Here is a 22420-nt window from a genome sequence, read left to right as displayed (position 1 = left end):
TAGACCTCTATCATATCTCTCCTTAGTCACCTCTTTTCCAAGCTGAGAATTCCCAATCTTATTAATCTCTCCTCATACGGAAGCCTAATCATTTTGTTGCCCTTTTCTGAACCTTTTCCAATTCCAATATATCTTTTTTGAGATGGGGTGACCACATCTGCACGCAGTATTCAAGATGTGAGCATACCATGGATTTATATAGAGGCAATATGATATTTTCTGTCTTATTATCTATACCTTTCTTAATGATTCCCAAATTTCTGTTAGCTTTTTTGACTGTCACTGCACATTGAGTGGATGTTTTCAGAGAACTATCCAATGACTCCAAGATCTCTTTCTTGACTCCAAGACCTTTTTCTTGAGTGGTAACAGCTAAATTAGACCCCATCATTTTATACGTATAGTGGGGATTATGTTTTCCGATGTGCATTACTTTGCATTTATCAACACTGAATTTCATCTGCCATTTTGTTGCCCATTCACCCAGTTTTGTGAGATACCTTTGTAGCTCTTCGCAGTCTGCTTTGGACTTAAAATTTTGGCACCTCACTGTTTATCCCTTTTTCCAGTTAATTTATGAATATGTTGAATAGGACTGGTCCTAGTACAGACCTCTGGAGAACACCACTATTTACCACTCTCCATTCTGAAAACTTACCATTTATTCCTACCCTTTGTTTCCTATTTTTTAACCAGTTACCAATTCGTGAGAGGACCTTCCCTCTTATCCCATGACAGCTTACTTTGCTTAAGAGCCTTTGGTGAGGAACCTTGTCAAAGGCTTTCTGAAAATCTAAGTACACTATATCCACTGGATCTCCCTTGTCCACATGCTTGTTGACCCCCTCAAAGAATTCTAATAGATTGACGAGGCACGATTTCCCTTTACAGAAACTATGTTGACTGTTCCCCAACAAATGGTCATCTGTGTGTCTGATAATTCTGTTCTTTAATATAGTCAGGCTTATCAGCCTGTAATTGCTGGGATCAGCTCTGGAGCCCTTTTTAAAAATTAGCATCACATTAGCGATCCTTCAGTTAGTAGTTCTTCAATTTCACATTTGAGTTCCTTCAGAACTCTTGGGTGAATACCATCTGGTCCTGGTGACTTATTACTGTTACATTTATTAAATTGTTCCAAAACCTTCTCTAATGACACCTCAATCTGTGTCAATTCCTCAGATTTGTCACCTAAAAAGAATGGCTCAGGTTTTGGAATCTCCCTCACATCCTCAGCCATGAAGACCAATGCAACGAATTAATTTAGTTTCTCTGCAATGGCTTTATCGTCCTTGTGTGCTCCTTTAGCATCTCAATTGTCCAGTGGCCCCATTGGTTGTTTAGCAGGCTTCCTGCTTCTGATACTTAAAAAAAATGTTTGCTATTACTTTTTGAGTCTTTGGCTAGCTGCTCTCCATATTCTTTTTTGGCCCGCAGAATTATATGTTTACACTTCACTTGCCAGAGTTTATGCTCCTTTCTATTTTCCTCATTAGACTTTAACTTCCATTTTTAAAATTATGCCTTTTTGCCTCTCACTGCTTGTTTTACTTTGTTGTTAGCCATAGGGGCACCTTTTTGGTTCTCTTACTATGTTTTTTAATTTGGGGTACACATTTAAGTTGAGCCTCTATTATGGTGTCTTTAAAAAGTTTACATGTAGCTTGCAGGGATTTCACTTTTGGCACTGTACCTTTTAATGTCTGTTTAACTAACTAACTGGAGGATTTTAAGTACAGGCTGGACAAACAGGTTGGTTTAGGTCAGTGGTTCTCAATATATTTACCATTGTGGGCCATATATGCAGCTCTCTATGAGTTACGTGGGCCGCATCCACACAATATATATACTACATTTATGGCCCTGAGGATATCACATAGGTTGCAGCTGTATGCTGATTGGGCCGGGGTTGAGAACCAATGGTCTAGGTTTATTGGTCCTGCCTCAGTGCAGAGGGCTGGACTTGATAACTTCTCAAGATTCTTTCCAGCCCTAGATTTCTATGATTCTATAAATCTCTCTCCCTCTCCCCCACCCCACCACACACACACCCCCCTTAAATGAGGAGAATCAAGGGAATAAGAAGTTATCTTCACCTCTGCGCTGTGTCATTGAAGGTCGCAGCTCAGGTGAGGGCAGAGTCTGCACCTCCTCCACAATCCAATGTATCGATAGTGCGGAGGGATCCTGGAGAGTGATCATGTTGGTAGTGACGAGATTCTATGTACAATCCAGCCTCTCAGTTCTAACCAACCGTAGAGAAGAGAGCAGTCTCAATTCCCACCTCTCCTCTTCTGCAGACCCTCAAAGAGTGGGACAGAAAAGACAGACTAGCCCAACTTCAATAGTGTCTGAAAAGATCCCTTTCCTCACAGGGCATATCCACTGTCAGAGGATTTCAAGCCGTCCATGCCAAGAAAGATGAGTGGACAGGATCAGAACCAACCAGCTTCACCTGGAGTCACAGACATTTTCAGTAGAAGCAGCTTCAACCCCAGTGAATCTGGTGAAATATTCAGTTCCCCTCTCCTCTACCTTGAACTCTACACTGCCCTGCCCCAGATCACAGATGTACAAATCAAATTCAAGGGGCTGAGTCTCTCTAAAAAAGAAAGTAAGAACCTAGAGAACAGCCTGATGGGTTCTGAGCTGGGAGAGTGTCCAGTCGCAGAAAGTTACGGAGGTGATTGCTGATCATGACCCCTTTTACTGCCATACATGGCGGGTCTCATTTGTGAGGTCCACGGCTTGTGTTCACAGCTCCACTGACAGTTCTTGGCACACAGCCAGGCATGTGCAGCCCTGACAGCGGGGACCTGTAGAAGCATTATCCAAAAATTATCCTTTATAAGTTCCTGCTCTTATTGCTCAGGGCTCCATTAACCTAGAAATGCAGTGAACTTTTCTTTCTTTTAGTATATGTTCCATTACCTTACTAGACATTGATAGTAGGCAAATGAGATGATAACTAGCCGGTTCATGCTCTCCCCCTTTCTTCATGATCAACACCATCTTTGCGTTTTTCTAATCCTTTGGTATCTTCCCAGTTCTCAATGGATGTTTACAAAATAATTTCTAGTGTTTGGAAAGTTCATTAGCTAATTCCCTTGACTTGCAGGTGCATGCCATCTGGACCTGCTGGTTTGTGTATGTTCAGTATCCCAAGTATTATCTGACCTACTTCATATCAGCAGCTATACAGTACATACAAAGTCAGCGTTTTCTTCTTAATTGATCAGATGATTTCCTACATCTTTTCTCAACAGAAAGAGATTTAATAAAGCAGTTCAGTAGCTCAGCCATTCTATAATAGTCATGAATGCAATCTCATTCGTCATTCATTATTGTGTTTGCTTCCTTGCCAGTACTTCTGCTTGATATACTTATAGGGAGACTTCAGATTTCCCCGAGGCCCTTTGGCAGCATTAACACTCCTTTTCACAAATGATGCAAGCTCGTATTTGCTTGAACATCTACTTGAAGGTCCATACTCCAGGAAGTCCAGCACTGCATCTCCTTTTGCCAGGACACCCCTGCACCCTCTGCTCAGAGCAGGCATTTGACCCACTGTGTGGAGTTAACCCTCTCCCACAAGTAAAGCCTATCAGCTCCTCCATTGCTCTAAAGGACTCCGGCGCCACCCGTCTCTCTCTCAGGGGGAGGATTTCTCAGGGAGAGAACTAGAGGAAGTTCAGCATGGGGCCTGGCTTTATGCACAGTATTGAGCTCAGCTCTGCAGGGGTTCTCTGTGTAGGGCTGCAGAGATATTGCAAGGAATGGGGATGCCCCAGTGAATCATAGAATATCAGGGTTGGAAGGGACCTCAGGAGGTCATCGAGTCCAACCCCCTGCTCAAAGCAGAACCAATCCCCGCACAGATTTTTTTTGTCCCAGATCCCTAAGTGGCCCCCTTAAGGGCTGAACTCACAACCCTGGGTTTAGCAGGCCAATGCTCAAACCAGTCAGCTATCCCTCCCCCAAGACTTGGCCCATTCCCTGCGTAAGTGAGGCAAGAGCCCTGGGTGAGTGCAACTAGAATGGAGGCTGCTGCAGCAACAGCAGCCCAGCAGTGGTGGCCTGAGGTGGGCAGCATTCCTCTCCCTGCACCGAGTCCAGCTGCAGGGCTTCAGCATGAGAGAGTCCCCGTGGGGACTAACTGCCCCAAGCACACAAGAGAGGATGTGGAATTGAAAAACAGAGTTTTGGAGAGACAGTCCAACTTGCTAAATGCCCGACAGTCTGTTTATACTCTTTGGTACAGCCACCAAAACAGCGAGAGTAAACAGTCCACCAAACATACTAACCACAAACGGTGACAGTTTTAGGCTGCCACACAGACTGACACAGTCAGCCCCTCCCCTATCCCCATGGACAGCACAAACACCCACACAGCAACCACCCACGCAAGTCCCAGCACCCAAAACCCACAGGGAGTGCCAGACCCCCGTTACAGTAGCTCCATTGGTTTCCCTAGGCAGCACTGGGAAATGAGAACCACTGAAATATCGCAGGACCTAAAGTGAGATAAGAGGGGAAAATAGGGTGAAAGGCCAAACTCACCAACGTCAGACTCTTTGTGGGTTTTGATGATTTCAGCCAGTTCAAAATTTCCTGCAATGATGGCCACCTGAAAAGAGAGGAAGGGAGGAGGAGTGAATGATTCTGAGCTGCACTATTCCCCAGGAAAGACCAGGCCTGCTAGCACAGAGGAAACTGCTCTACCACATGGGCTAGCAACAGCCATTCGCTGTGGCGGACTGCCACAACCAGCACTCCTCCTGGCTTGGCCCCAAAGTAGCGTACACAGCCAGCACCTTTGAGGTGGAATCCTGGTGCCAACAGCAACCCACATTCCTCCTGCAATGACTCCTACACACAGAAGGTGGCAGAGAACGCAGAGCTCGGAGGAGGTTGAGTGGTGATGCTTCCACTACTAGCTGGGGATTAAATTCGGGGCTTGTAGTTGCTGCTGAAAAATTCTCACACCTGGAGCTTGTTAGGAAAACATTTACTCTGGGTTATTTACCAGTAACTGAACTCTCTGCAGGACTTGCCTTGGCAAAGCCACAGACCTGTGTTATACTTGTTCCAAGCTGTGCAGGCCGTGGAACCATTTCAAAGCAGGTAGCTGTTGGGGGCAGCCTGCTCCAGACAGTGGCCATAACACTCTAAACCAAGATTAAATAAAGCTCTGCCCATTAACCAGCTTGTAGTATGGCAAAGATTCTCATCATACTCAAAGGAGCAAGGAAAGAAGAGAGGTTGAACGTAGATCTGAACAGGAAACCCATGCAGAGAATTCTAGTGACTAGTTAGGATCCCTTTTTCTCCTTCAAGGAATTGCTGCTACTCATCCTCACTCCTGGGACACCAGACACCACTAGCAATCCTCAGGAGGGCTAATATGTGATTAAGTAGACAGCAAGTGAAGGACTAGTCTCCAGAAATGAGCATCCAATTGAGACCATAGAGGAAAAGTATAATTGAACTTTATGTAGAGCCGTCTTACACATTCAGACTATTAAAGCATTACAAAGACAAGCTGCCAGAGTTGGTACTGCCCTAGCACAGTGAGTCCTAACATCTGGTACCTGCAACCCTTTCTGGCTGTAACAAGTCTGAACATAAAATGTCATCTGTTTAAATAGCCTTTGGGCCAAAAATCTCTTGCTTGTTAGACTTATCTCCACATGCAACAACCCATTAGGATGATTTGCAAAAAGGCTTAATCCTGCCCATGGGAGTAATTTACAGCCCCCTTTACACAGAGTCAGAGCGCGTAAGGCCAGAGGGACCGCCAGATGATCCAGTCTGACCTCCTGTACATCACAGGCCACCAACCCCACCCAGCTTCTGCACACTAAACCCTACAGCCAAAATCAGATCAAAGCATCACAGCCCTCAGGAGACTAGACTGTGCCGTGCCACAGGGAGAGAACAGGAGGGACCGCAGGGCATCAGTGCCTGAGGCCACTGCAATGGCAGGGAAATGATTAAGTGACATATACGCAGATAACCTGGCAGTGACCCACACCCACATGTGTAGAGGATGGGGAAAAAGCTCCAAGGTCACCGCTAGTCTGACTTGGGGGACAATTCCTTCCCAACCTCACATATGATGATCAGTGAGACTCTGAGCATGTGGGCAAGAGCCAGCCAGGCACGCACCTGAGAGAGAGAATGCTCAGTGCCATCTGAGAGCACTAGACCACTCAGTCCAGTATCCCATCTCCAGACGGGGCCATTCCTGATGCTTCAGAGGAAGGAGACAAAAACCACCAGGATGCATTGGCCAGAGGATCCCTTCATGACCCCTGCAGTGAACAATCTCAGCCCTGAAGCATGAGATTGTTAGGAATGTAAGGCATAAACTGAAAGTGAGCCCCAGAACTCTTGAGCCTTGACCCCTACTATCACCAACAGTCCTGTCATACAGTCATACTCTTGCATTCGTCCTGCTCTCTCTTAAAACTAATTAAGTTGTTTGCCCCCCACAACTCATACTGGGAGGCTGCCCCAGAACCTCGCTCCTCTGATGGTTAGAAACCTGCTTCTAATTTCCAGCCTGAGTTTGTTCATGGCCAGGTTTGTTTGGGGTTTGTTCCAGCGTGAGTTTGTTCGGGGAGGGGAGAAGCGGGGGTGGGAAGAGGCACAGCGAGAGCAGGGCCTCGGAGAGGGAGCAGAGTAGGGGCAGGGCCTCGGGGTAGAGAGGGGGTGGAACACCCCCAGGGAAAAAGAAAAGTTTGTGCCTATGGTTGTGCCAACACTGCCCTTCAGCTTCAATAGCTCATCACCCTCCCTGGTGTTTACCCCCCGTTTATCGAGACCAATCAGATTCACACCTCCCCCCCTCCCAGTTTTCTGTTTGCCAGGCTAAACAAGCCAACCTCCTCCACTCTCCTCTCCTAAGACAGGCCCTCCACTCCCCTGATCATCCTAGTAGCTCTTCTCTGCACCTGGTCCAGTTTAAATTCATCTTTCTTGAACATGGGTGCCCAGGATTGTACACAGTATTCCAAATGAGGTTTTACCAGTGTCTTGTACGATGGCATTACACTCTCTCTCTCTCTCTCTCCTGGAAATGCCTCGCCTGATACACCCTAGGATCGCATTTGCCTTTTTTCGCAGCTGCATCACATTGGTGGCTCAGAGTCATCCACTGATCGACCTCCACACCCAGGTTTCTCTCCTCTTCTGTCACTTCCAACTGAAGAGCTCCCAACTTGTAGCAGAAATTCTTATTAGACCCAAGTACATGACCTTGAATTTTGTACTACTGAATTTCATCCCATTTCTGTCATTCCAGGTCTTCAAAGTCACCCAGATCCCCCTGTACCATTCTGATCCTCCTGTGTATTGATGGTGCCGCCCAACTTCATATCATTAGCAAATATCAGCACACTCCTACTGTTTGTGTTAAGGTCATTCATAAAAATATTGAATAAGATTGGTTCCAAGACCGACTAGAAGAACTCCACTAGTAACCTTTCTCCAGTCCAACAGTTCATCTTTTAGCACAACCCCTTGCTATCTCCCTTTAGCCAGTCCCTTATCCACAGTACAATTCTTGTACTGATCCCCATCTTCTCTAATTTAACTAATAATTTCCTGTGTGGTACTAGGTTAAATGCTTTACTGAAGTCCAAATATATTAGATCTGCATTTCCCTCATCTAAAAAAACAGTTATATAGTCTGGCCTATGTCGCTTCAGAACCAACATTGGCAGGATAATTGTTTGCTGCAGATGAAAGTTTGACAGCACTCTGAGCAAGAATTTAGGTCATAACAATTTTATCCTTGTAATCACTTGTAATGGGCACACGAACCACGAGATGCTGAATCACTCTCACAGTTCAGGCGCATGTTATTGCCACCAGAAATGCTATCTTCAGAGATAGGTGATAAAAAATCAAAGTCTGTGAAAAGTTTAAAGGATGAAACTCATGAGCCAAGTCAGAATTATGTTCAAATCCCAAGCAAATGATGCCCCGACAGACTGTTGGGTACACACACAAAGGCTATTTACCAGTAACTATAGTTCTTTCTGGGTGGTTGTCGTTGCATATACCCTCCTAGGAAAGGTACCCCCTGCTACACAAGATGCTGGAACTTTCTGGGAATGTGTGACTAGGGGGACTGCACAAATGCTGTTGTGTGGCAATGAACATTAAGTCCCCAAGAAAGGTGCAGCCTCAATTCCCTCAGTTCCTTCACAGGAACACCAGAGTCCACAGATACAGAAAACCTCTAAGGAACAGGGGAAGATAGGCAAGGAGTTTAAATATGCAAAGGCAGCTTCTTTGAAGAACAAGAGACAGGTGTTTAATTAGCAATAAGGGATGCTGCAAACAGGCAGAGGTGTTAGAAACAGAGCTTTATGATGAGGCTCTGCTGTTGGTCCCCACTCACCAGTCCCAGATCTGTATTTCTGCACCTCTGGTCCCGCACCAATCTAGTTCTCTTCTGAAACCTGACCCCCCACAGCAGCCTCCAGCCTTGCCTCCCTGTATGAGATCAGCTCTCGGATACAGAGCACCCGGCTCAAGCTGACCCCAGGAAAGACCAAAGTGATGCTGATCAGAAAAGGAAATGCTTTAAAGAGCTGGCCGAGCCACGGGCTCCACCTTTCATTGTCATTGCACAGCCCCCATTCATCAAAGTGCTGCAAAGCCTCAGGGTATGTCTACACTACGGGATTAATCCGAATTTAGATAATTCGAATTTGGGAAACAGGTTGTATAAATTCGATTGTGCGCGGCCACACTAAGCACATTAATTCGGTTTTTAACCACATTAATTCGGTGGTGTGCGGCCACACTACCCCATTTATTTTAACCACATTAATTCGGTGGTGTGCGGCCACACTAACCCTAATTCGAATTAACAAAATCGATTTTGGCGCTACTCCGCTCGTCGAGGTGGAGTACAGAAATCGATTTAAAGCACCCTTTAATTCGAACTAAATGGCTCTGTAGTGTGGACGGGTGAAGGGTTAATTCGAATTAACGCTGCTAAATCCGAATTAATCCCGTAGTGTAGACCAGGCCTCAGAGTCCTGTTTGACTCCTCACTCCGCTTGGATGACCAGTGACTAAAAATGCCTTCTTCCACCTGCAGCTCACTAGGAAACTTCATCCCTCCCTCCCGAATGAGGGCCTGGCTACAGTACAATATGCATTTGTCACCCGCCGGCTGGATTACTGTAATTCCCTGTAACTGACATTAAATTGAAGATGATGTAGAGGCTCCAGCTGGCACAGAAGGCAGCTGCCTGCCTCCTCCATGGCCTAGACCACCATGAGCACATCCAGCTTGTGCTCAAGTCCCTCCATTGACTCCTGGTCAGCTTCTGAGGCCGGTTTAAGGCTTTGGTCCTAATGTTCAAAGCAATTAATGGCTCATGCCCTGTTACATCAAAGACTGAATTCAATCACAAAGCCCAGACAGAGCACCTGAGCGCTGGGGATAAAGCGTTCTCGGTCGAAAGGCTAGGGATGTGGCGCAGTCTGTCAGAAGGGATCAGATGAATCTAGAGTCCTACCCCTGATGATAACTACGGCTTTGACCCCTGGCTTGACTCCTGACTCTGGCTTTGTCCCCGGCTCTGGTTCCTAGCTCCTGACTCTCTAACCCTGAGGCCTGACCCACTCATGCCCTCGTCCCTACAGAAAGGTACTAGGGAGAACACTTTCAAAGTTTCTCCTTAATACAGTCACCCTCAAGGGACACAGAGCCACGCTTTGGACACCCTGGTGTAAAGATGCCAGTGAAACCTGACAGAGTTCTCCTGAGCAGTCCAAATTCTCATCCATTAAGGTGCCAAGATCCAACTCACTGGGAGAAGGGACCTTAGATTTCAGTGCACAGTGAGCTGCTTCTTCCAAGATGAATCTGGGGACACTGGTGATATCCAAAGTAACTTATTTGCAAAAGAAATCTGAACACCAGTGTCTGCCCAAGCTAGGGCCACCACAATTAAATGAGCCATCTCTTGCTTCACTTTTGGAAGCACTGAAGGGAGCAGAAGAAATAAGGGAGAAGCAAAAAGGAGACCTCAGGGCAAACAGAGCACAAAGGCATCTGAATGGGCTCCTCAAGCCCCGCTCACTTCTTCATAAAACAAGAGGAAAATCTGATTCACCACTGACTCCTTCCAACACCACTCATGCTGATGGAAATATCTGCAAATCAGGTTGTCCTTCAGAAGGTTTTCCTGCCCTGCCACAGAACAGCTTACAGGGTTATTGGATTTCATATGCATTATTCCCTCTGTCTCTTTTCCACTTGGTGATTCCGTATTGCCTGTAAGAATCTCTGCCATTTTTCCTTTCTCAGCAAAGACATCGTTGAAGAGACCAGGTTCTATGAGCTCCCCAGCCAGGATTGGAGGAATCTCTTCCAAATACCAGTGCTAGGTGGAAAAAAGGAAACAGTTGGAGCCCATTCTGAGGGACAGGCCCCGATAGCAGAGATTAACAGAGAGGCGGAGGAACACACACAATTCTCCTAAGCTTGGCCCAACTTGCTGTATAGAGCCATTTTAGCTAAGCATGGCAAGGTCACATTTTTAAACTGACAAAGAAGGAGGCTGCCATGCTAGAGGCTATAAGCCTGAAATTCAGAGGCAGGATATGACTGAATTTCAGGTGGGTAATAACTGGCTTGGTAACTTTCTACATTTCCAGAAAATACTTTCAGAGCAGGCAAATCGAAAGTGCTCTGCAGCACAGACTCCAGGGAGTCTCTCTGTAAGCTCCAAGAAAGATATTCATAAACTTACGCTGAGCTTTAGCTTCCTCCACAAGAGAAGGGGTCTTCAAAAACCTGGCTCAGCCCTTCACATATTGAACTCGCATGTCACCTAAGAGACCTTGCTGACAAAGATGAGCAGACAACATTCCTGGATGCTTGGTGAAGATAAGGGAAGCAGCTGAGAGGAGGTACTATCCCAGTATTCAATTTGCAGAGCTTTATTGAGATATGTAAGGATAGATCCCAAAGGTACAGTGCTCAACCTAGTCCTGGCAAAGCAGGGAGAGGATGATGGCACTTAGCGTTACCATGCAACGCTTCCTTGAGAAAAGAAAACTGGGAGAATACAAACCAATTCCACTGAATGTGACTGCAAAACCTGGTGTATTGCTTTCAGATGGATCTCACCCAACCAGTGTCTTATGAGAAAGGGCATGGGGGTAGGCATAGCAGGAGGGAGAGTTCCTCAGCATCTGTGGATTCAAGTCGTCCTTTGGCAGGGGCTGTAAAGGGATTCCAAGAGCTAAGCCTTCATATTTCTCATGCCCTTGATATTCCTGTATGTTCTACACAGTGCAAAAGGGTAGCATTTTATAGAATTGCACCATGGCCTATTTTCTGGAATCCAAAATGACAGATTTTACAGCCATATTGCAAAGAGGACCAAATCCAGTGAGACATGCCCTTTGAGCAGCCTTTGATGTCTCTGTTACTGCAGTGAGATCAATAACGTCTGCAGTGACTTTAAGAAAGGATTCCTAGCACAGGACAGCTGGCTTATTTCATGAGATTTGGAATAGGGTGCTTGATCTTCTCTGTGAAGCTCCTAATTCTTTCTTCCAATCTAACCACCATTTTCCCTCCCACTGGGGACTGCACATTCTTTCCCCTTCCACTGGACTGTAGGATCACTGTGATGTATTGGCTCCCAAGCCCCAAAAGGAGCTGTCCCTTGCACTTCCAATCAATGAAACAAGGACATTTGGGCAAGGGGGTCTGTATCTAATGCCAGGAATAGAAGGCTCAGATCCATGCCTGAGGCCAAGCCCCCTAAAGGCTAACTGCTTTCACACAATACGGGGGTCCATGCATCCAGACCTAAGGACAATCCAAAAGTGAGGATGCACCCGTGCAACCCTATGAAGGAGCCATTTTAAAATTCAGGGCAAAGAACAGAAGGAGCCATTCAAATGTAGCTATACGACAGGGAGAGGCCAGCAGCCCTGGGATTTAAGCCAGATTCAGTGGAGGCAGGAATTGCACGAGCCACTCCACTCACAGCTTTGCTAGAGTACAGGACACCCAACCTGCGGGATCCTCTACTATTCAAACCCAAACCCAAACCTTAAAAGAGAACTAGATAAATTCATGGAGGTTAAGCCCATTAATGGCTATTAGCCAGGACGGGTAAGGAATAGTGTCCCTAGCCTCTGTTTGTCAGAGGGTGGAGATGGATGGCAGGAGAGAGATCACTTGATCATTACCTGTTAGGTTCACTCCCTCTGGGGCACCTGGCATTGGCCACTGTCGGTGGACAGGATACTGGGCTGGATGGACCTTTGGTCTGACCCAGTACGGCCGTTCTTATGTTCTTAAGCACTCCTCGAGCTTCACCAATGCACAGCTTCAGGACCCTCAGCCACCTTTTACTCCAGCTCGGTTCTGCTGCTGCCTCCCACTCTGCTATTCCAACCCTTTCCCATGCACACCCAGCTCAGCCAATGCACCCCATTCCTGACCCTGTGAGGAGGGGCATAGACCCCAGGGCTGGAATAACACAGAGCGCTGCAGCTCAGGGTTGCACTGTGTCTGTGAGGATGTTTACCTGCAAGTGAAGGCATGCTGTTTGAAGCTGATGCTACCCCTGTGCATGAGGTACCTCTCCCCACCACTGGGGCAGGGCACAGACCCTGGGGGACTGACTGGAGACACACCTTTCCTTGAATCCCCTCTTCTGCCTATTTCCTGTCCCCAAAACGTGGCTCCCGTTCAGCAAGGATGTGGTGGTCAGGCTGCCACTGCAGTTTGCTGCCCATTTGCAACGTACGTTAATCATCACAGTTTCACCTGTGCGCAGACCATTCTGTAACAGGAATGAGAAGATCCCTCAGCCTCTGCTGCTCTCCCCATGGGAGATATGCTGACACAGGCCTGGGATAAAAATAGCCCAGGATTTATCACTAGTACTGTAATGTCCTGCCAAAGCGTAACGCACTAAGAGACCATCTGCAAACTATGGATCTCACTTCCTATTAGCAGAAGCAGCACAGCAGCTTTTTACTGAATGGTCCCAAATATCAAACCAGAAAACTCTAGTCTACAGAAAGAAATAATGACAGACCCTGGCCCCCATGGCAGCCAGGCATGTGGCAGGATGAGTTTCCCCCCATGCCAATCACTGGCTATATGAGGGAATCTTTTCCATCCATGCCTTCGGGGCTGCTCCAATTGCTCCACATTTCTTGCTGTGATGGTTTCTGGCAGCTCCCATTGGTAGGTCTACACTGCAATTAAAAACCCGCAGCTGGCTCCTGGCAGCTGACTTGGGCTTGCAGGCTCAGGCTAAGAGACTGTTTAACTACAGTGTAGATGTCTGGGCTTGGGTGGGAGCCTGAGCTCTAGGACCCTGCGAGGTGGGAGGATCCCAGAGCCTGAGCTTCAGCCCGAGCCAGAACGACTACACCACAATTAAACAGCTCCACAGCCCGAGCCCCACGAGTCTGAGTCAGCTGGCAGGGCCCAGCCACAGGTGTCTAGTTGCAGTGTAGACCTACCCACTGAGGCCACCCCCAGTCCTGCCTTTCTCTCCCTGCCAGCAGTGGTGGCTTTGGCGCCACAGAGGGATTTCCTTAGAAGGGATTTTTCAATCTCCTCATAATTTATACTAGCGTTTTTGCTCTCTATTTCCTCAGGCCCTGCAAACTGAGTTGTGCTCTGCACTGGACTATTCCCTCTCCCACACATCTGGAACGGTCAAGGGGACCGCATCTCTGGGTATGTCTACACTTCCCATGTTACAGCATGGCCGCGGCAGCACTGTGACGTGGGCAGTGTAGTCACGCTTTATTGCCGGGGGAGAGCTCTCCCAGCGATAAAAAACTAAGCACCCCGAATGAGCGGTGGTAGCTTTATCGCCGGGAGCACGGCTCCTGGTGATAAAGCACTGTCTATACTGGTGCTTTTCAGCGCTAAAACTTTTGTCGCTCAGGGGTGTGTTTTTTCACACCCCCTGAACGACTAAAGTTTTAGTGCTGAAAGTGGCTGTGTAGACACAGTCTCTGTTCCTCCTGGGAATTTTCACTAAAGGACACTGCAGTTTCCTCGGAGAGGAGGGAAAACCACAGGTCACTTGGGACAGACAATACAAATCAGCAGACATTAAATCCCACGGGTTCACAGAGGAAACCTCACTGTAGTCATGCTTGTCACAGATAGGCAATGGTATGGCAGAGCTGGACAGAAACAAACACCCAAACAACCTTAACTCTGCCATGTAGCAAGATCATGCAATGAAGACAGCTTACTTATCAGTACTTGCTACGCTTCAAGCATTGCCTTTGCATTCATGCTTGTAGGATACTGTGCCCTGGTGTAGCACTGTGGAAGTGCCTTCAAAAGCTGTGTTTGTTGGGGGATCACATGTGCATAACAGTGGCACCGTATTCTACGTTGGGGGGCACTCCCTGAATAAACTCAGGACCTGACTGTATACAGAACTCCAAGGTAGGGCAGTTGGGGGGGGGGCAAGCATGAATGCACAGAGGTGACTATCAAAGAACAACAATTACTGGTAACTAACCTCCCTTTCTTCGAGGCCTCTGGGCTTTCACACTTGTGGGAGTTAGGGGGCAGTGCCCCCTAGACAGAAGGCAGGCGAGCAGTTCTTTAATGGGATATGCACTGCAGCACCACTCTCTCCAAAACAGGCATCAGAACCAAGGCCAGAGAATAGTGCTGGGTGCAAGCTTGCGGCTTTGCAGGTGTCCACCAGCGATACACATCTAGGCACGCCACCCGTGCTGCCGAGCAGTGCCTCTAATGGAGCGCAGAGGGAAGAACTGGCGTCCTCGCTCAGACAGAACAGTGCTCTATACACGTTTTTCATACGCTGTGATACCCTTTATTAGGAAATAAGTGGGTCCCCCCAGCATTTACCTGTCATTTTTTCTAAAGGTCTTGGTCTCCTCTAGTTAAAAACAGAGCATAATTTCACATCTAGGATATGAAGATGTGCTTCCCCTGGATGTTAAGAGACTTGGGAAGAACACAGAGTAGGAAATATATTGAGAAAGGTGGAAGTTGGACACCACCTTAGGTGTAGAGCGAGGAAGCATTGTCATGTTGTCCTAGACCACAGCGTCAGGCAGGGGAGCCCTTAATGCACTGAGCTCACTAACTCCCCAGCAGAGATGACTGTGATGAGGAAAACCATCTTCACAAAAAAAAAAGGTGACTCTCCTCATAACTGTTGTTCTTCGAGATGTGTTGTTCACGTCCATTCCAATCAGGTGTGCGCGTGCCGCATGCACAATCGTCGGAAAGATTTCCCTTAGCAGCACCCATTGGGTTGGCCGTGGAGCCCCCCTGGAGGGGCGCCTTTATGGCGCTCAATATATGACCCAGCCAACCCGACCCCCCTTTAGTTCCTTCTTGCCGGCTGCTCCAACAGAGGGGAAGGAGGGTGGGTATTGGAATGGACGTGAACAACACATCTCAAAGAACAGTTACGAGAATGTGAGTAACCGTTTTTACTTCTTCAAGTGCTTGTTCACGTCCATTCCAATCAGGTGACTCCCAAGCTATACCCTGGAGGAGGGGTCGGAGTCAAGGTACCACTGATTGACGCACCGCTCTGCTGAAGGCTGCACCATCTCTGGCATGATGGGTGATAGCGTAGTGAGAGGTGAACGTATGCACCCATGACCAAGCAGCTGCTCTGCAGATCTCCTATACCGGCACTTGGGCCAGAAATGCCGCTGCAGAGGCTTGAGCTCTTGTGGAATGAGCCGTAATAGGTGGAGCCGGGGCCTTGGCCAGCTCATAGCATGTGCGGATACAGTCTGTTATCCAAGATGAAACATGCTGAGAAGAGATCAGGCGTCTTTCATCTGATCTGCCACTGCCACGAATAGTTGGTTCGATTTTCTGAATGGCTTAGTACGCTCAATGTAGAATACCAACGCCCTCTGGACGTCCAGTGAATGAAGCCATTGTTCTCAGGCACTGATGTGAGGCCTGGGATAAAACACTGGCAGGAAGATATCTTGGGTGGTATGAAAATGTGACACCACCTGGGGAAGAAAAGCCAGGTGAGGCCTGAGTTGCACCTTGTCCTTGTGGAAGACCGTGTAAGGTGGATCAGAGGTTAGTGCCTTCAGCTCAGACACCCTCCTACCTGATGTAATAGTGACTAGGAAGGCCACCTTCCAGGACAAATAGAGCAAAGAACAAGTTGCCAATGGCTCAAAGGGGGGCCCCATAAGTTAAGGTCCCACGCTGGTACTGGCTGACGAACATGTGGGTATAACCTTTCCAGCCCCTTCAAGAAACGCCCCCCAATGAGACTGGCGAATATGGAACGACCGGACGCTCCCAGGTGGAAAGCCGAGATAGTCATGAGATGTATCTTAATAGAAGACGGTGGAAGGCCTCGTTGTTTCAGGTGTAGAAGGTACTCTAAGATGAGTGGAACTGGCGCCTGTAAGGGAGGTGTATGATGCTCCTCACACCAGCATGTGAACCTTTTCCACTTGGCTAAATAAGTGGCCCTGGTGAATGGTTTCCTGCTGCAAAGAAGGACATTCCTAACAGGACTCGAGCACAGGAGCTCCGTCGGATTAACCATGAAGCTTCCAGGCTGTGAGATGGAGGAACTGAAGGTCTGGGTTGTGAAGGTGACCAGGGTCCTGTGTGATTAGGTTGGGGCAGAGTGGTAGACCTATCGGGACCTATCAGCTCCAAAAGCGTGGTGTAACAATGCTGATAGGGCCACGCTGGAGCAAGGAGGATTACACCTTCACCTTGTCTCTGCAGATCTTGAGCAGTACCCTCTGCATGAGAGGGACCGGCGGGAAGGCATACATGAGGCAGTCTCCCCAGGGTAGTAGGAACACGTCCGAGAGGGAGCCTGGGCTGTGGTTCTGAAAGGAGCAGAACATCAGGCATTTCCTGTTGTTCTTGGTGGAAAACAGGTTGACCTGGGGAAATCCCCACCTTTGGAAGATGGAGTGAATGACATCCGGTCGGATGGACCACTTGTGCTTGTGGAACGATCTGCTGAGGTGATCCGCTAGTTTGTTCTGCACTCATGGGAGATAGGACGCCTCCAGGTGAATGAAGTGGGCTATGCAGAACTCCCAAAGTTGAAAGGTTTCTTGACATTGGGGAGAGGAATGTGCTCCCCCCTGTTGTTGATGTAAAACATGGCAGTGGTGTTGTCTGTCATCACTGCCACACACTGGCCTTGTAGTATGGACAGGAACACTTGGCAGGCCAATCGTACAGCTCTGAGCTCCCTGATATTGATGGGAAGAGAGAGTTCATCTTGCGACCATAGCCCCTGTGTCTGGCAGTCCCCCAGGTGTGCCCCCCAACCCAACAATGATGCATCCGTTACCAGGGTCAAGGTGGGCTGTGGGCTATTGAAAGGAATTCCCTCACACACTGTACGGGGGTCGAGCCACTGGAGGGACTGGAGTACTTGTTGTGGCAACGTAAGTACTGAGTCCAGCCTGTTGCACCATGGGCAATATACAGAAGAGGGCCACGCTTGGAGTGGCCTGAGCCTGGCATGCCTGACCACCATGGCCGAGGAGGGCCAGGCAACCCTGAGCAGTAGTGGTGGGGTACTGCATGAGGCTCTGAATGATGCCCCCTATAGCTTGAAATCATGTCTCTGGTAGGTACACTTTTGCTTGTACCGAGTCCAGCACCACCCCAATGAATTTGGTTCTCTGGGTCGGGGATAGGGTTGACTTGTTCATGATGAGGAGGAGTCCTAGTCTCTGAAATGTGGATTTGACTAGTCGGACGTGAGTCTCCACGTGCCCGGAATGGCCCCACAGCAGCCAGTCATCTAGGTAGGGATATACTGTAACCGCCTCCTGCGGAGAAAGGCTGCTACTACCGACATGCACTTGGTGAATATCCGGGGCACAGTGGATAGGCCGAATGGAAGACCGTGACCTGGTAATGTTTGTGGCTGACCACAAACTGCAGAAACCGTCTGTGCTGAGGTCGAATGGCTATGTGGAAGTATATGTCTTTCATGTCGAGGGCAGCGTACCACTTGCCCGGATCCAGGGAAGGGATAATTGTGCTCAGGGAGACCCGTGTGGAATTTCAACTTTACCATGAACCTGTTAACTCCACGCAGGTCTAAAATGGGTCTGAGACCCCCCTTTGCCTTGGGGATGAAGAAATAATGGGAATAGAATCCCTTGCCCCTTTGTTCCTGAAGACCCTCCTCCTCTGCCCCTAATCTAGGAGCAATTGCACCTCCTGGATAAGGAGTTGCTTGTGAGAAGGGTCCCTGAAGAGGGACGGGGAAGTGGGGTGGGAGGGAAGGAGCAGAACTGGAGAGAATATCCTTCCCATGCGAAGAACCCAGCAGTCCAATGTTATTAGGGACCATGCATGGTAGACGTCGGATAAGTGATTCAAAAAGTAAGGGGGAGGATCCAGTGTCATGTCGGGTATGTCGTCCTCGGGCACCCCTTCAAAAGGCCTGCTTTGAGCCCGACTATGGCTTGGTCGGGCCCTTGCCTCGTCCTGACTGGGAGTGGGCTGGTTTGTGCCTAGAATTTCTAGGCTGCTGTCTGTAAAAGTCTTGTTAGGGCGAGGAGGGTAGGGCGTTGCTGTTGGGGCTGGGGCTTGAACTGTTTTCGCTGGGGTATGCAAGATGCTCATATAGGGGGACTATCAGGTTTGCTACAACGAGATTCAAGTCCCAGGATGCAGGGGGGTCCCTCATAGAAGGGAATGCAATTGTCATGCTTTCAGGAACCTAGAGACACTTGACTGAGAGAAAGTAAGATTTGTTCTTAATGTATACATGATAGGCAGATATACTGCCAAATGGACTTTTAAAGAGGCTCTGGCTAAGCCCTGAGACTTTAAATGTAATGTACTCTAGACTGCAGGGACTCCAGTTTAAGACAGGCTTATTTCCTTATTATTGGCCCAGACAGAGAACCACGGCCATTTTTTCTTATAGCATTTAAGGACAGAGCCTTTCCTAGACTGCAACAGGAGTGTCTGGGCTCTCTGGGAGCAGAAATGGGCTACATTAGTTAGTAAATTATCTTCCACACTGTGAGGTGGGGTGACTCTGGATTGGGATACAGAACTCACCCTTGCTGTTGAGACAGGAGGTCTGGAGAGAGAAGCATCAGATACGGTGGCTCTTCAGATAGGTGTTGAAGGTCTGAATACCAATGCTGGAAAGGCTGCCTTGGAGCTATCAATGGGATGTTAGCGCTGTCGGTCAATATTTCTTATAACCCCTATATATTGAGGGGTATGAGAAGGGAGGCATACAGGAGAGCTTGGCTCCAATCCCACAGAAACATGTTTGAGAGAGAGATTTTCCCCTCTCTGCCTGGTGCAGTATTGACGGTATTTGCGGATTTGATTGGACACAAAGGAGTCTCTCTTTGGGCAGCTCCATTTGAGAAATAGTGCTCTGGCCACCATTGGCTTTAAGGCTTATTTGGATTGATCCTGAGTCCTCCTGCTGAACGTTTCCATCTCCCTCCCCCACCATGGTAGTATCACCACATGATGGCCTGATAACCGACTACCCTGAGGACAAGAGATCCAGTAGAATAAGACCTTCTAGCAAAGTAATATGCTCTCCCTGTCCATGGGAGAGGAATGTGAGAGTCTAGTTCTCCAGGACTGTTCTAGTTCTTGGATATCATCAGAATTGGCTCGTGTTGTACAAGAAACTGATCATAGAACCATAGAATATCAGGGTTGGAAGGGACCTCAGGAGGTCATCTAGTCCAACCCCCTGCTCAAAGCAGGACCAATCCCCAGACAGATTTTTACCCCACTTCCCTAAATGGCCCCTTCAAGGATTGAACTCACAACCCTGGATTTAGCAGGCCAATGCTCAAACCACTGAGCTATCCCTCCCCCCATAGCTGATAACCCTCCACAGGCACTGGGTACAACCTGTATGCACATTTTCCTAGGAGGAGACAAGAAACAAGATAACTAGATGTCCCTGACTGGGTTTAAGAGGTCAGAACTGAGTGGGAGAGCCAGTTTCTCCTTAGGCTGTGACTCCAACAAACAAAGGCTGGAAGTTTCTGGAGCTGTGACACCCCTGTTGGCAGTGAGAGGATCTGTGCCATCCTCCCCCAGGAATTCCTCAAATTTTTTTGCTCATATGATGGAAACGTAGAAGTTCCAATCTGGTGTTCAAGAAAGGCGACATCTGTGCCAAATGCCCACAGGAACTAGTATGTTCCCCAGGAACACCATCATCCCAACCCTCTTAGTCAGGCTGAGCATGCTGAGGTTCTGTAGGAGGCACCAGAGTCCATGCCAGAGTCTGCGATGATCAAGTGGGATGCATTGCTCCCATGGGAAACGCTGGTGCCAAAGGAGTCCCAGATCTTCCTGGCACTACAGCAGAACAGGTCCCAGGACTAAAAGCATCGGAGATGAGGCACCAGGGAGCCCAGTCCAATCAGAACCAAGACATTTGGTGCCAAGACAGTGTGGTTTCAGAAGTGGCTGCCTAAATGTCTCTATTTTTTTTTAAATTCTTGCTTCCTAGAAGCTCAGGGGGATGGCAAAGCACAGCTGGAGTGAACAGAAATAGGAGAAACCTACAGATTCAGTGATTCAGTATAAGCAGACGATATTGGAGGAGACTCCAGGAAAGTTCTTTATGGCCTGTCTTCAGAAACAAAGCATGGAAACCAATGTTTGGAACCTGGGTGTCTCCAAGCAGGAATGGCCACGAATGGTTTCAAAGTCAAGGCATCAGCAGTAGATTAGAACTCATTCATTTTAAGAACCAGTAAGCAGGATGGAACTGAATGAGATCCAGAAGTTACTGGAGCTACCTCAGTCAGAGCCTGGGAATGGTTTCCAAGGTTTTAGTGCTGAGGATGTCCAGGACACCTTGGCTAGGGAACCCAGCTAAAGGCTTTCAGAGCCAACAGAGGCCTTTCTGGACCCTACTAAGAACCCCAGTTTTCAAATGTGACTGTTCTGTTGAATCTGGAGGGACTTCCAAAAAAAGATCGACTAGAGCCTCATTTCACTATCCCTGCAGGCCCTAGGAGTAAACTATCTGTAGACATCAACTCTGAGTAGTATTTACGTGAGACTAAGTGTCTGACATTGGAAAGACTCTGGGACAGGAGACCCAGATTTAGAGGTGCCAACTCAGTAGACCCCAAAGGGTCAGGGGGACGACGATGCCACCTATAAAACAGAGAGGCAACGGTGTCAAGTTCATAGCACCAGACTCAGGGCATGGCTACACTAGAGAGTTTACAGCACCGAGGCAGCTGCACCACTGTAAGCTCTCTAATGTAGCTGCTCTAAGCTGACGGGCGAGAGCTCTCCCATCAGCGTAACTACTCTAGCCCCCACGAGCAGCCGTAGTTATGTCAGTGGGAGAAGCTCTTCCGCCGACGTAGCGCTGTCCATAACAGCACTTATGTCAGTGTAACTTATGTCACTCGGGGGGGGGGGTGTTGACCTATTTGCCCCCTTGAGCAACCTAAATTATGCCGACAAAGGCGGCAGTGTAGATATAGCCTAAAGTCAATTTAGCTAGACTTGGGGCCTCACTGAATGTGGTTTGCCTGAATCTGCAGTGCTGGATCAACAGCACTGGTCTGCTCAGCATAGAGTTGATGGTGTTAGAAAATCAAGGGTGCCACACCTTCAAACGCAGCCAACCTTGTCAAATCAGGAACCCTGACAACACTTAGATAGGCTATAACACCTCTCTAGTAAGTGGAACTTCAGCGACAGTCCACAGGGCTTACACTGGACCCAGCGGACCTGGGAAAGGGACTAGGGGTTTGGGTATTGCTGATACTTTGACAAATGGTTAACCTGAGTTAACAAGAAGAGGTGAATTCTTGTCAACTGTTAAGAATAGGCCACTTCCACCTTAATTGAATTGGCCTCGTTAGCACTGACCACCCACTTGGTAAGGCAACTCCCATCTTTTCATGTGCTGTAATATATATATATATATATATATATATATACACACACACACACACACATACACACAGCTTACTGTATTTTTCACTCCATGCATCTGATGAAGTGGGTTTTAGCCCACGAAAGCTTATGCCCAAATAAATGTGTTAGTCTCTAAGGTGCCACAAGGACTCCTCGTTATTTTTATAGATGGATCTGAGGATCCTATTGTCCTTTGAGATGGATACAGAACCTCTTCAGTTAGTGGTTTATTAAAGTCACCAGTGCTGTATCTTCAGCAGTGGTGGAATCCAGGGGTCTTACAGCTATACAGCAAAGTGGCTCAACAGAGTCAATTTTGCCAGATTCTCAGCAACAGACGTGGTCAACCGAGATAGATCCAGGAACCTGACCCAAGTATATTGATGCTGCAACATTTCAAGTAAGTGGAACACCATTCAATTCTGCTGAAACCTTGACATTGCACCT

General features: G+C 48.0%; 1 protein-coding gene across 1 annotated transcript in view; it reads right to left on the bottom strand.

The window, feature by feature from the left end:
- The window catches only part of LOC113407598 (SH3 and multiple ankyrin repeat domains protein 3-like), a 153289-nt gene that overhangs the window by 32015 nt on the left and 98854 nt on the right, over positions 1-22420 (bottom strand). Inside the window, exon 10 of the mRNA XM_026656391.1 lies at positions 4561-4627. Within this exon, the coding sequence (XP_026512176.1) occupies positions 4561-4627 (67 nt within the window). The remainder of the gene's footprint in view (positions 1-4560; positions 4628-22420) is intronic.

The sequence above is a fragment of the Terrapene carolina genome, unplaced genomic scaffold (assembly GCF_002925995.2).
Source record: "Terrapene carolina triunguis isolate 2854851 unplaced genomic scaffold, T_m_triunguis-2.0 Scaffold230, whole genome shotgun sequence".
NCBI classification, from domain to species: Eukaryota; Metazoa; Chordata; order Testudines; family Emydidae; genus Terrapene; species Terrapene triunguis.
The sequence above is the reverse complement of the archived record's forward strand: the minus strand, read 5'-3'. Positions and strand labels throughout refer to the sequence as shown.